Genomic DNA, 12,507 nt, shown 5'->3' with positions numbered 1-12,507 from the left:
TCCTTACAGTTCATCGGGGCCTGCTGGATACGGTTCGCCTCCGCTCCTTCCTTCCCCCTCCACGTCAAGAGGCGTTAGTCTGAGTCGAAGGATTTCGCTGCTGACCTCGTTATCAGCTCGGCAGATGATGACTCTTCTGGGCCACATGGCCTCTACCGTCCACGTCATACCCTTCGCCCGCCTCCACCTGAGGATTCCTCAATGGACCCTGGCCTCCCAATGGCGTCAGGACCTGGACCCAATCGACCGTCCCATGACAGTGACTCCTTCCTTGCAACGATCGCTCCTCTGGTGGGCCGACTCTTCAAATCTGTCCAAAGGTTTACTTTTTCTCGTCCCTCCACACAGCAAGGTACTCACCACGGATTCGTCGGAGTACGCTTGGGGAGCTCACCTGGATGGCCTACGCACTCAGGGGATGTGGTCAACAGAGGACCGCCGCTGCCACATCAACGTGCTGGAGCTTCGGGCCATCTATCTCGCCGCTGTGGCTTTTCAACATCTGCTTCACGACTGGGTGGTTCTCGTCCGAACCAACCAGGTAGCAATGTACTACGTAAACAAGCAAGGGGGGACGGGGTCTCGGGCCCTCTGTCAGGAAGCCCTGCGTCTCTGGAAGTGGGCAATCTCCAACAACATCTTCCTTCGAGCGGTGTACATACAAGGAGAGCGGAACTGTCTGGCAGACAGACTCAGTCGCCTCCTCCAGTCACACGAGTGGTCGCTGCACGCTCAAACCTTACGACAGGTATTCGAGAAGTGGGGGACTCCTCAGATAGATCTGTTCGCCTTCCCCCTCAACCACAAACTCCCTCAATTTTGCTCCCGGATGTACTCCCCGGAACGCCTCGAGGCCGACGCCTTCCTCCTAGATTGGGAGGGAAGGTTTCTATACGTGTTTCCGCCTTTTCCTCTGATTCTGCGGACGCTGGTCCATCTCAAACCAATGCGAGCCACTATGATCTTGATTGCTCCTCGGTGGCCACTTGGCGCCAGCCTTGGTTTTCCCTTCTACTTCAACTCAGTACCAGAGATCCACTGCCTCTGCCTCTGTTTCCCTCTCTGCTATCGCAGAGCCAGGGTTCGCTGTTGCATCCAAATCTTCAGTCTCTTCATCTGAATGCTTGGTTTCTCTCCCCCTGACTTCTCTCCCTGTGTCACAATCAGTCAAGGAAATACTGGAAGCCTCGAGAAAGGCCTCGACTAGAACCTGCTATTCCCAAAAGTGGACCAGATTCTCATCCTGGTGCTCCTCGCACGACCAGGACCCGGTGTCGGTCCCGGTCCCCTTGGTCCTGGAGTATTTGCTCCATCTATCTCACTCCGGCCTGAAGACCAACTCCATTCGGGTACATCTTAGTGCAATTGCTGCCTTCCATCAAGCCCTGGAAGGAAAAGCCCTTTCACTCCATCCCTTAGTTTCTCGTTTCATGAAAAGTCTTTTGAATGTCCACCCTCCTCTCAAACCTCCCCCGGTGGTGCTGGCTCAACTCATGAAACCCCCATTTGAGCCGTTAGACAAATGCCATCTGAAATTCCTCACTTGGAAGGTGATCTTCCTGCTCGCACTCACTTCCGCTCGGCGGGTTAGCGAGCTACAGGCTCTGATGGGGGACCCACCTTTCACTGTATTCCATCATGACAAGGTGGTCCTCCGCACTAACCCTAAGTTCTTGCCTAAAGTGGTGTCTGATTTTCATCTCAACCAGTCCATCGTCTTGCCAGTATTTTTCCCCAAGCCCCACTCTCACCCCGGAGAGACGGCACTACACACGCTTGACTGTAAGAGAGCGTTGGCCTTTTACCTCCAATGCACTCGGTCTCATTGGACAGTCCCACAATTGTTTTTGTCCTTCAACCCTAATCGGCTGGGTCGCCCAGTTTCCAAGCGCACCTTGTCCAACTGGTTGGCTGCTTGTATTTCTTTTTGCTACGCTCAGGCTGGTCTCGCGCTACATGGTCGAGTAACGGGACATAAAGTCCGAGCGATGGCAGCCTCCGTAGCTTTCCTCCGGTCCACACCCATTGAGGAAATCTGCAAGGCTGCCACGTGGTCTTCGGTTCATACTTTCACCTCCCACTACTGCCTGGATACATTGTCCAGGAGCGATGGCCGTTTTGGCCAATCGGTATTGTGTAATCTATTTGCTTAAATTGCCAACTTCCCTCCATCCCCTTTCACTTAGCTTGGAGGTCACCCACATGTGAGAATATTATGCCTGCTTGTCCTGGGATAAAGCACAGTTACTTACCGTAACAGGTGTTATCCAGGGACAGCAGGCATATATTCTCACAACCCGCCCGCCTCCCTGAGGTTGGCTTCTTTGCTGGTTAAGTGAACTGGAGACCACGAGGAGGAGAGGCGCCCTCTAGTGGAGCAGGAAGGCACGCATGCGTGGAGCAGCAGAGCAAACTTAAATCTTCAATCAAGTTTGCTTGAAAAAGCTGTCCGCATCGGGGCTCCGTAGATGACGTCACCCACATATGAGAATATATGCCTGCTGTCCCTGGATAACACCTGTTACGGTAAGTAACTGTGCTTTTTGCGTCTCACCTCAACAAGCTGCCTCAGTTCTGCTCCCGGATATACTCACCTCGCCTCCTCGAGGCAGATGTTTTCCTCCTGGAATGGACAGATCAGTTTCTCTATGCCTTCCCTCCATTCTCTCTGATTCTCAAGACTCTTGTCAAACTCAAGACCGAACATGCCACCATGATTCTGATAGCTCCTCGGTGGCCCAGACAACCGTGGTACTCCTTTCTACTTCAACTCAGCACCAGGGAGCCTCTGCTTCTACCAGTTTTTCCCTCTCTGCTTACTCAGAGTCAAGGGTCCTTGCTGCATCCAACCTGCAGTCTCTACACTTAACAACTTGGTACCTTTCAACCTAACTGCTTTACAGTTTTCTCAGTCTGTACAGGATATTTTAGAGGCTTCCAGAAAGTTGTCCACTAGGCAGTATTACAATCAAAAATGGACTAGATTTTCTGCTTGATGTACTACTCGCAACATGGAGCCCATATCTACCTCCTTGTCTTCAGTTTTGGATTATTTACTTTACTTATCACACTCGGACCTCAAGTCTACATCTCTCCGAGTCCACCATAGTGTGATTACTGCTTTCCATCAGCCTCTTGAGGGGAAACCTCTGTCTGCACATCCTGTGGTGTCTCGCTTCATGAAAGGACTTTTCAATGTCAACCCATCACTCAAACCACCTCCAGTGGTCTGGGATCTCAATGTTGTCCTGGCTCAGTTGATGAAGCCTCCATTTGATTGATAAGGCTCATCTCAAGTATCTCACTTGGAAAGTCGTCTTTCTCATTGCCCTCACGTCTGCTCGAAGAGTCAGTGAATTACCGTATTTTCGCGGATATAACGCGCGCGTTATACGTGATTTTACGTACCGCGCATACCCCTCGCGCGTTATATGCCTGAGCGCGGTATACAAAAGTTTTTAAACATAGTTCCCACCCCGCCCGACGCCCGATTCACCCCCCCAGCAGGACCGCTCGCACCCCCACCCCGAACGACCGCTCGCACGCGCTCCCACCCGCACCCGCATCCACGATCGGAGCAAGAGGGAGCCCAAGCCCTCTTGCCCGGCCGACTCCCCGACGTCCGATACATCCCCCCCCCGGCAGGACCACTCGCACCCTCACCCCGAAGGACCGCCGACTCCCCAACAATATCGGGCCAGGAGGGAGCCCAAACCCTCCTGGCCACGGCGACCCCCTAACCCCACCCCGCACTACATTACGGGCAGGAGGGATCCCAGGCCCTCCTGCCCTCGACGCAAACCCCCTCCCCCCAACGACCGCCCCCCCCCAAGAACCTCCGCCCGTCCCTCAGCCGACCCGCGACCCCCCTGGCCGACCCCCACGACACCCCCACCCGCCTTCCCCGTACTTTGTGTAGTTGGGCCAGAAGGGAGCCCAAACCCTCCTGGCCACGGCGACCCCCTAACCCCACCCCGCACTACATTACGGGCAGGAGGGATCCCAGGCCCTCCTGCCCTCGACGCAAACCCCCCTCCCTCCAACGACCGTCCCCCCCCAAGAACCTCCGACCGACCCGCGACCCCCCTGGCCGACCCCCCCACCCCCCTTCCCCGTACCTTTGGAAGTTGGCCGGACAGACGGGAGCCAAACCCGCCTGTCCGGCAGGCAGCCAACGAAGGAATGAGGCCGGATTGGCCCATCCGTCCTAAAGCTCCGCCTACTGGTGGGGCCTAAGGCGCGTGGGCCAATCAGAATAGGCCCTGGAGCCTTAGGTCCCACCTGGGGGCGCGGCCTGAGACACATGGTCGGGTTTGGCCCATGTGCCTCAGGCCGCGCCCCCAGGTGGGACCTAAGGCTCCAGGGCCTATTCTGATTGGCCCACGCGCCTTAGGCCCCACCAGTAGGCGGAGCTTTAGGACGGATGGGCCAATCCGGCCTCATTCCTTCGTTGGCTGCCTGCCGGACAGGCGGGTTTGGCTCCCGTCTGTCCGGCCAACTTCCAAAGGTACGGGGAAGGGGGGTGGGGGGGTCGGCCAGGGGGGTCGCGGGTCGGTCGGAGGTTCTTGGGGGGGGCGGGCGTTGGAGGGAGGGGGGTTTGCGTCGAGGGCAGGAGGGCCTGGGATCCCTCCTGCCCGTAATGTAGTGCGGGGTGGGGTTAGGGGGTCGCCGTGGCCAGGAGGGTTTGGGCTCCCTTCTGGCCCAACTACACAAAGTACGGGGAAGGCGGGTGGGGGTGTCGTGGGGGTCGGCCAGGGGGGTCACGGGTCGGCTGGGGGACGGGCGGAGGTTCTTGGGGGGGGGCGGTCGTTGGGGGGAGGGGGTTTGCGTCGAGGGCAGGAGGGCCTGGGATCCCTCCTGCCCGTAATGTAGTGCGGGGTGGGGTTAGGGGGTCGCCGTGGCCAGGAGGATTTGGGCTCCCTCCTGGCCCAATATTGTCGGGGAGTCGGCGGTCCTTCGGGGTGGGGGTGCGAGTGGTCCTGCCGAGGGGGGAGAAGAATCGGACGTCGAGGGGGGGCATCAGGCTTTCAGGATGGGGACAGGACTTCAAGGGGGGACAGGCAGATCTTCAAGGGGGACAGGCAGACCTTCAAGGGGGACAGGACTTCAAGGGGGGACAGGCAGACCTTCAAGGGGGGACAGGCAGACCTTCAAGGGGGGACAGGACTTCAAGGGGGACAGGCACAGAGAGGCGGGGCAGTGCACCGAAAGTCAGGGCGGGTGAACGGTGAGTCGGGGCAACCAGAGGAGAGTCGGGGCAGTGCACCGAAAGTCAGGGTGAGTCGGGGCAACCAGATGAGAGTCGGGGAGGGCGAAAGGAGAGTCGGGGTGGCCAGAGGAGAGTCGGGGTGGCCAGAGGAGAGTCGGGCAGCATGCGCGTTATATGCCTGAGCGCGGTATAGAAAAGTTTTTGTACATATCATCGTGATTTCTGCGCGCTATACCCCTGTGCGCGTTTTACAATGGTGCGCGTTATATCCGCGAAAATACGGTACAAGCCTTGGTTGCAGATCCACCTTTCACAGTATTCTACCAGGACAAGGTGGTCCTCCGCACTCATCCAAAATTCTTGCCTAAAGTTGTCTCAGAATTTCATATTAATCAATCTATTGTTCTTCCAGTATTTTTTCCAAAGTCTCATTGTCACCCTAGAGAAGTTGCGCTTCATACTTTGGACTGTAAACGTGCCTTGGCTTTCTACTTGCAACGCACTCAACCTCATTTTGTTTTCTTAATTTGCCAACTCTCCCTCCATCCCATTATGCTTAGCTTGGAGGTCACCCACATGTTGAGAATATGCTGCCTGCTTGTCCTGGGATAAAGCACAGTTACTTACCGTAATAGTTGTTATCCAGTTGTACCTCCAGGCCTCCTAAAGCAGCAGCAGCAGCGGTTGCTGGCCTTGAAAGGGCTAATTGTAGCCTGCCCCAACAGGGCTTTCCTCTGCCGCATCATCAATGACGTGGCAGATTTAAGACCTCAGCAGGGCAGGCCATGAGCAGCCCGTTCAGAGTGCTGCCTCTTAAAGGCCAGCAACCGCTGTTGCTGCTTTAGGAGGCCTGGAGTTATGTCAAATCCCACCGGAGGGGAGGAGAGGGGGTTGGTTGGCGAGTCCAATTTTTTTGGGACAATGAATAGATTCAAATCGATTCACCAAAGTGAATTGATTTGAATTGGCAAATCAGGCAACACTAGTCTCTAGCATCTCATCCATATATCACTTGTTTTTTGAGGGAGGTGCTTATATTGTGACCTTCGTGCAGGCCATTACCATTTGAGACCTCAGTGTGGTTCTGAAGGACTTATCTTGGGCTCCATATGAGCCCTTGCCAGATGCATCCCTTTTGGATCTTACGGTTAAGACTTTGTTTTTGGTCACCATTGTTTCAGCAAAGCAGATCTCAGAATTACAGGCCCTCTCCTGTAGGGAACCAGAGTCAGGTATTTCTCTGTGGATGGTATCTGCTCTCCTACCGAAGGTAATATCTGCCTTCTATATCAGTCAGGAGATTTGTTTACCCGCTTTTCACCCCATGGGTTTAGCAAAACAGAGCAAGATTTTGCAGAAGCTGAATGTACATACTACTTGAAGACTAATGATTCCCAGCTTTCTGACCACCTTTTTTTGCTGCCCAGCCATTCTAGATGAGATAAGCCAGCCTCCAAAGCCTTGATTTGCCAGGTGGATTCACATGGAATTTATTCTTACATTGCCTGTTGTAAACAGCCCCCTATATCAATCACAGGCACATTCAACTAAAGGTGTGGCTGTTTCCTGGGCGGAGTTCTGGGCTGTTTCGTCTGAGATTTGTAAAGCAGCTACATGGTCTACTTTCCACACTTTTATGAAGTTTGATTGCATGGATGTGGTGACTCGAAAGGATGCCGCTTGTGGGTTCTTGGTACTGTGGGCAAGCTCATTTATCCCAACCTAGACATCTGGCACTGCTTTGGTATGTTACCTATTATACAGAATACTATGTCTTTGCTACTGAATGAAAGGATAGATTCTTAACATTGCTAATCTTCCACCTCAAACAGACACAGAAGAACCCACACAATATTCACACACTCACCAACCAAAAATGTCAAACGAAGAAAAATGTATGACAACCACCATAGCAGCAAAACTGGACCGACAATTCACCCAACCTGCTGACTTCGACCACAAAACCTTCAAAAAAGAAACAAAAACCCTACTCTTCAAAAAATACATAAAACCAATATAACACAACCAATAATGTTCCAAATCCCGCCTACATTACCAACTACTCCTTAGCAAATTAGAAAATGTTCAATCTATTTCTAAGTACTCAATATCTTTTCAATATGTACTTCTTAAGATCATAGCAATTCTTATGTAATCCGCCTTGAACCGCAAGGTAAAGGCAGAATAGAAATCACAAATGTAATGTAAGACATAGGATTCTGTAAGCCCCGCCCTATCAGAGCCTTTGATTTGCCTGATTCCTGCCTTGGACATTGCCAGTGTCCTTCGTGAGACCTCTTCTCCTGTTTCTAAGTTTAAGCAGAGACAATATTACAAGAACATGGGGGAGGGGGGATCCTATGCCCTTCCTACTAGTTGCACTTAACAGGTTGGTTCCTATCTACTCATGTGCGTACTGTTTGGTCAATGTTTAATTGTTAAATGTTTATTTATTTAATTTATTTATAATGTCAACATATTTTACAAGAAAATAAACATCTTGTTACAGAATACAGTAGGCATAATGTTACTTCACATTACAACAGTGGTCTCAAACTCAAACTCTTTGTGGGGCTACATTTTGGATTTGTAGGTACTTGGAGGGCCGCAGAAAAAATAGTTAATGTCTTATTAAAGAATTGAAAATTTTGCATGAGGTAAAACTCTTTCTAGTTTATAAAACTTTCCTTTAACAGTTAAAAGGAAAGATATATAAAATATAAAGAGTTTTACCTTATGCAAAATTGTCATTTCTTTAATAAGACATTAACTATTTTTTCTGCGGCCCTCCAAGTACTCTATTTTATCCCAAGACAAGCAGGCAGCCTATTCTCACATATGGGTGACGTCATCGACGGAGCCCGGATGTGGAAGCCTTGCAAGCAGACTTGCTTGTAGAAACTAGAAGTTTCGCGTCGACTGCACCATGCATGCGCGAGTGTCTTCCCGCCCAGCGTAGGGTGCGTCTCCTCAGTTCCCAGTTTTCTGCGGAACCGAGAAGTCAGTCTTTAACTCTGCATTTAACTTCGTTATTTCGTGCCTTCTCTGAACCGCGGTTTGTATCTTTTTCTTCACGTATCACTGTTCTTGTTTTATTTCTTTTATTTCTAGTTTTAAAAAAAAAAATAATAATAATTTTTCAATCATCCGTCCGTCTGCCGGGGCAGGCCACTCGGCCGCAGCCCAAGGGCTTCGATCTTGCGGCGGCTATTTTTCCTTCTATGTCCCGGGCTTCAAGAAGTGTAGCCAGTGCTAGCGTTTGATTTCCCTTATGGACCCACACTGTCGGTGCCTCAAGTGCCTTGGGCCAGAACATCACCCGAAGTTGTGCGAGTGCTGTGCTACTCTTCAACCTTAAGCCCTTAAACAAACCACACAGAACTGCTCCTCAACTTTTTGTCTCCTTTGATCCAAACAAGTTGGGGCATACTATCTCTAAGCGTACCGTCTCCAACTGGATGGCTGCTTGTATCTCATTCTGCTATGCCCAGGCTGAATTGCCCTTCCATAGTAGAGTCACAGCCCATAAAGTCAGAGCAATGGCAACTTCCGTAGCTTTCCTCAGATCTACTCCCATTGAGGAAATTTGCAAACTGCTACTTGGTCCTCGGTTCATACTTTCACATCTCACTATTGTCTGGATACTTTTTCCAGACGGGATGAACAGTTTAGCCAAACAGTATTGCAAAATTTATTCTCCTAAATTGCCAACACTCCCACCATCCCATTCTGGTTAGCTTGGAGGTCACCCATATGTGAGAATGGGCTGCCTGCTTGTCCTGGGATAAAGCACAGTTACTTACCGTAACAGGTGTTATCCAGGGACAGCAGGCAGCTATTCTCACAACCCACCTCCCCTGGTTGGCTTCTATGCTAGCTATTTGAACTGAAGAGACGCGTCCTACGCTGGGCGGTAAGGCACTCACGTATGCGCGGTGCAGTAGACTCGAAACTTCTAGTTTCTACAAGCAAGCCTGCTTGCGAGGCTTCCGCATCTGGGTTCCGTCGATGATGTCACCCATATGTGAGAATAGCTGCCTGCTGTTCCTGGATAACAGCTGTTATGGTAAGTAACTGTGCTTTAGGGTTTACATGTCATTTATTGCCTCATTTTAATCATATTAATTTAGAAACAATATTGCTTAGAAATGTTTTATTTTCTTCCATATAACTATTATCTTCCTACTTGATGCTGATTTTGGTCCTCAAGTGGGAAGTTCTGTTACTCTGCATTCACTCAATTTTTGAAGTAATTTACTTTTTATGGTTACTTAGAATGTCTTATGGTTTTTTTTTTCAGGCTGTTCGATGCTATGAAGCTGTGGTCCTGAAATCTGAAGGAAAAGTTGAATCTGATTTCTTTTGTCAATTAGGTCACTTCAACCTCTTGTTAGAAGAGTATTCAAAAGGTATGTGTAGTTTCTGTTGTATAATTAAAATGTAATAGTAATAGCAGCTCCCAAACTATGCTTCATGATATCCTGAAGTACCACAGCGAATTTACAGGGGTATCGTGACACATTTTCCCCATCACCACCTTGCCGCCACCCAAACTGCTGTATTTCTAGATGGGCAGCAGCAGCGGAAAAAAAACTTCAGTCGTACCTGAGCCTGATTCCCTATTTATGCGGCTTCTAGTCACTTCCTGTTCTGGGGTGCAGCCATGTGGATGAAGTTTGGCCCTGTGATGGCTGCAACATGCTTTGCTGCTGGTCTAGAGAAGCGGAAGTGGGATGTGTGTTTGAGTAGGCGGAAAACAGAGAGGGGGTTTGGGATGGATGGAAGAGTCAGCATCTAGGAGGAAGGCACAAGTGGAAATGCTGGCATTAATTTACTTGCAGTGCAGACTGCATGAATCTTGGAACTCGGGCAGTGGACCCCTTCAGTTGACGTGACGTGGGCACCCCTGCCAGCAAATCTAGGATTCAACACCATCGGTGTGGGGTGGAGGCAGGAGTCCTGAGAGGAAATATGTAGCCTAGGGGTACTGTGACCCAAAAAAGTTGAGAACATCTGCCATATTAGACAAAAGGAATCTGACTAAACACACATTTTAAAATCATTACTTTGTTCAAAGCTAACCCATAATCATTCATGTGAAACAGTAACTGCCTCCTAAACATGGATATACCATAGCAGCAGCAATAATTGCAATTAAATGCTTTTTGTAATTTGATATCAGTCTCTCACATTACTGTTGAGGAGGAGTCTTGGCTCATTCTTCTTTGTAAACCTGTTTTAATGTAGACACATTTATAGGTTTTCATACACAAATTTTTCTTTTCAGGTCCTTTCACTGCTCTGTTGGTTATAAGACAGGACTTTGAGCTATTTAAAACTTGAATTTTATTTCTTCTTGGCCATTCAGATGTAGACTTGATTTTGTGTGTTATATCATTGTCTTTCTGTATAATTTAGTTAGTATCAGTTTCAGGTCAAGGACAGATGACTTGACAGTCTCCTTAAATATTTTCTTGTACATTGCAGAATTCATGGTTTCTTCAATAATGAGTTTTCCAGATCTTGAGGCAGCAAAGCATCCTAACATCATACTACCACTACCATGTTTGACTGTTGGGATGCTGTATTTTTTCACACCAGACATAATAGGGCCTATGCTGTTCAAAGAGTTCCACTTTTGACTACTCTGTCCATAGAGAGGAGACATGATTGAGACGTTTAAGTATATTACCGGCCGTATCGAGATGGAAGAAGAGATTCTCTTTCTCAAAGGACCCTCAGCCATAAGAGGGCATCCGCTCAAACTCAGGGGCGGGAAATTTCATGGCGACACCAGGAAATATTTCTTCACCGAGAAAGTGGTTGATCCTTGGAACGAGCTCCCGGTGCAGGTGATCGAGGCAAACAGCGTGCAAGAATTTAAGAGCAAATGGGATGCCCATGTGGGACCCCTTAGAGGGTTAAGCCAAGGGAACCTGTCACCAGGAGTGGAATCCCTAGGATAGTAGACTTGAGGGTGGGTCAGTAGAGTGGGCAGACCTGATGGGCTATGGCCCTTATCTGCCGTCATCTTCTATGTTTCTATTCAAAAGGCTTGAGGATCATCCAGGTGTGTTTGCAAATGAGCTGAGCATTGATATTATTCATTGATAGCAGCACTATTAGCCTTGCCACCCTCCCATAAACACTGTACTTAGTTGAGACTAAGAGAAGCCTGCAGTTATTTGTATGTTTTTCAGGGATGTTTTGTGATTTCCTGGATAAGTTGTTGCTTTGCTCTTTGAGTAATTTTGCAAAGCCATACACTCCTGGGGAGATACACCATATATCTTAGTTTTCTCCATTTGGAGATAGATTTCATTGTGGTTTGTTAGGATCTGAATTAACTTTGTAACTCTTTGCAGACTATTTCAATAACATTTTTTCTGATGCATACCTGAACATTCGCTCGGTGAGGAACAAAGCTCAATTGATCAAAGACTGGGTAGAAGAAACCCACCTAGACATCCTACTCTTAGCCGAAACATGGCTAATATCCGATCAGGACGCTATCATAGGTAATTTACTACCCTCAAATTACAAAATTATTTCTTTATCAAGAAACTGAAAGAGAGGAGGTGGTTTAGCAATAGTCCTCCGAGATCACTTCCAGTTTCAAACTCTTGACTCTAAATTAACCAACGACTTGGAAATTCTCACCTGCAAAATATCCAAAGAAGACTGTAAAGATAATCTGATCGTTACAGTATTCTACACCCCCCCTAACAAATGGAACCTAGCAAAAGAAGACCTCTACGAATTCCTCCTCACAAGCTTGGTAGCCGGCACCTACAATCTTCTTACCGGTGATGTCAATCTACACCTCGAGCAGGAAGAGAATTCCAACGTTGCAGATTTTCCTTCCTCACATCTCTAGGCTTTTCCAAACCACCTTCGACAAAAACCCACAGGAAAGGTCACCATTTAGACTTGAACACATTTCTTTCCAGTGCCCCAACTACCCCCAGTATAAGCTTTAAAGATGAAACCTGGGCCAACACCCCCTGGTCAGACCACCTTCTATGTAATTTTAAATTACACTGGTTCAAAAAACAAACTAAAAGGCAAACACGGATCAATCACAAAGAGAAAATGATATGGACAAGAGGACAACTAAACCTAGTAGAATTTTGGTCACACTATAACTTAATATCCATCTCCGACTTAGACCCAAATTTCATCATAGGATGGAAAAACTTCAGCAATCAGGTTCTAAACAACATTGCACCATTGAAAGTATGTAAGAAAAGACACTGATTATCAGCCAGCTGGTATGATGCCGACCTATCAGCATTAAA

At 48.9% G+C, this 12,507-nt stretch overlaps 1 protein-coding gene across 3 annotated transcripts in view; it reads left to right on the top strand.

The window, feature by feature from the left end:
- Positions 1-12,507, top strand: part of KDM6A (lysine demethylase 6A) — a 547,501-nt gene that overhangs the window by 38,170 nt on the left and 496,824 nt on the right. For all 3 annotated transcript variants that reach the window (XM_033949775.1, XM_033949774.1, XM_033949772.1), the window contains exon 3: positions 9,510-9,618. Coding sequence is in view for 2 of the 3 variants with exons in the window: in XM_033949774.1 (XP_033805665.1) it covers positions 9,510-9,618 (109 nt within the window). In the remaining variant the exon portion in view is untranslated. The remainder of the gene's footprint in view (positions 1-9,509; positions 9,619-12,507) is intronic.

The sequence above is a fragment of the Geotrypetes seraphini genome, chromosome 6 (assembly GCF_902459505.1).
Source record: "Geotrypetes seraphini chromosome 6, aGeoSer1.1, whole genome shotgun sequence".
NCBI lineage: Eukaryota > Metazoa > Chordata > Amphibia > Gymnophiona > Dermophiidae > Geotrypetes > Geotrypetes seraphini.
Note: the sequence above shows the minus strand (reverse complement) of the source record. Positions and strands in the feature narration are given on the sequence as shown.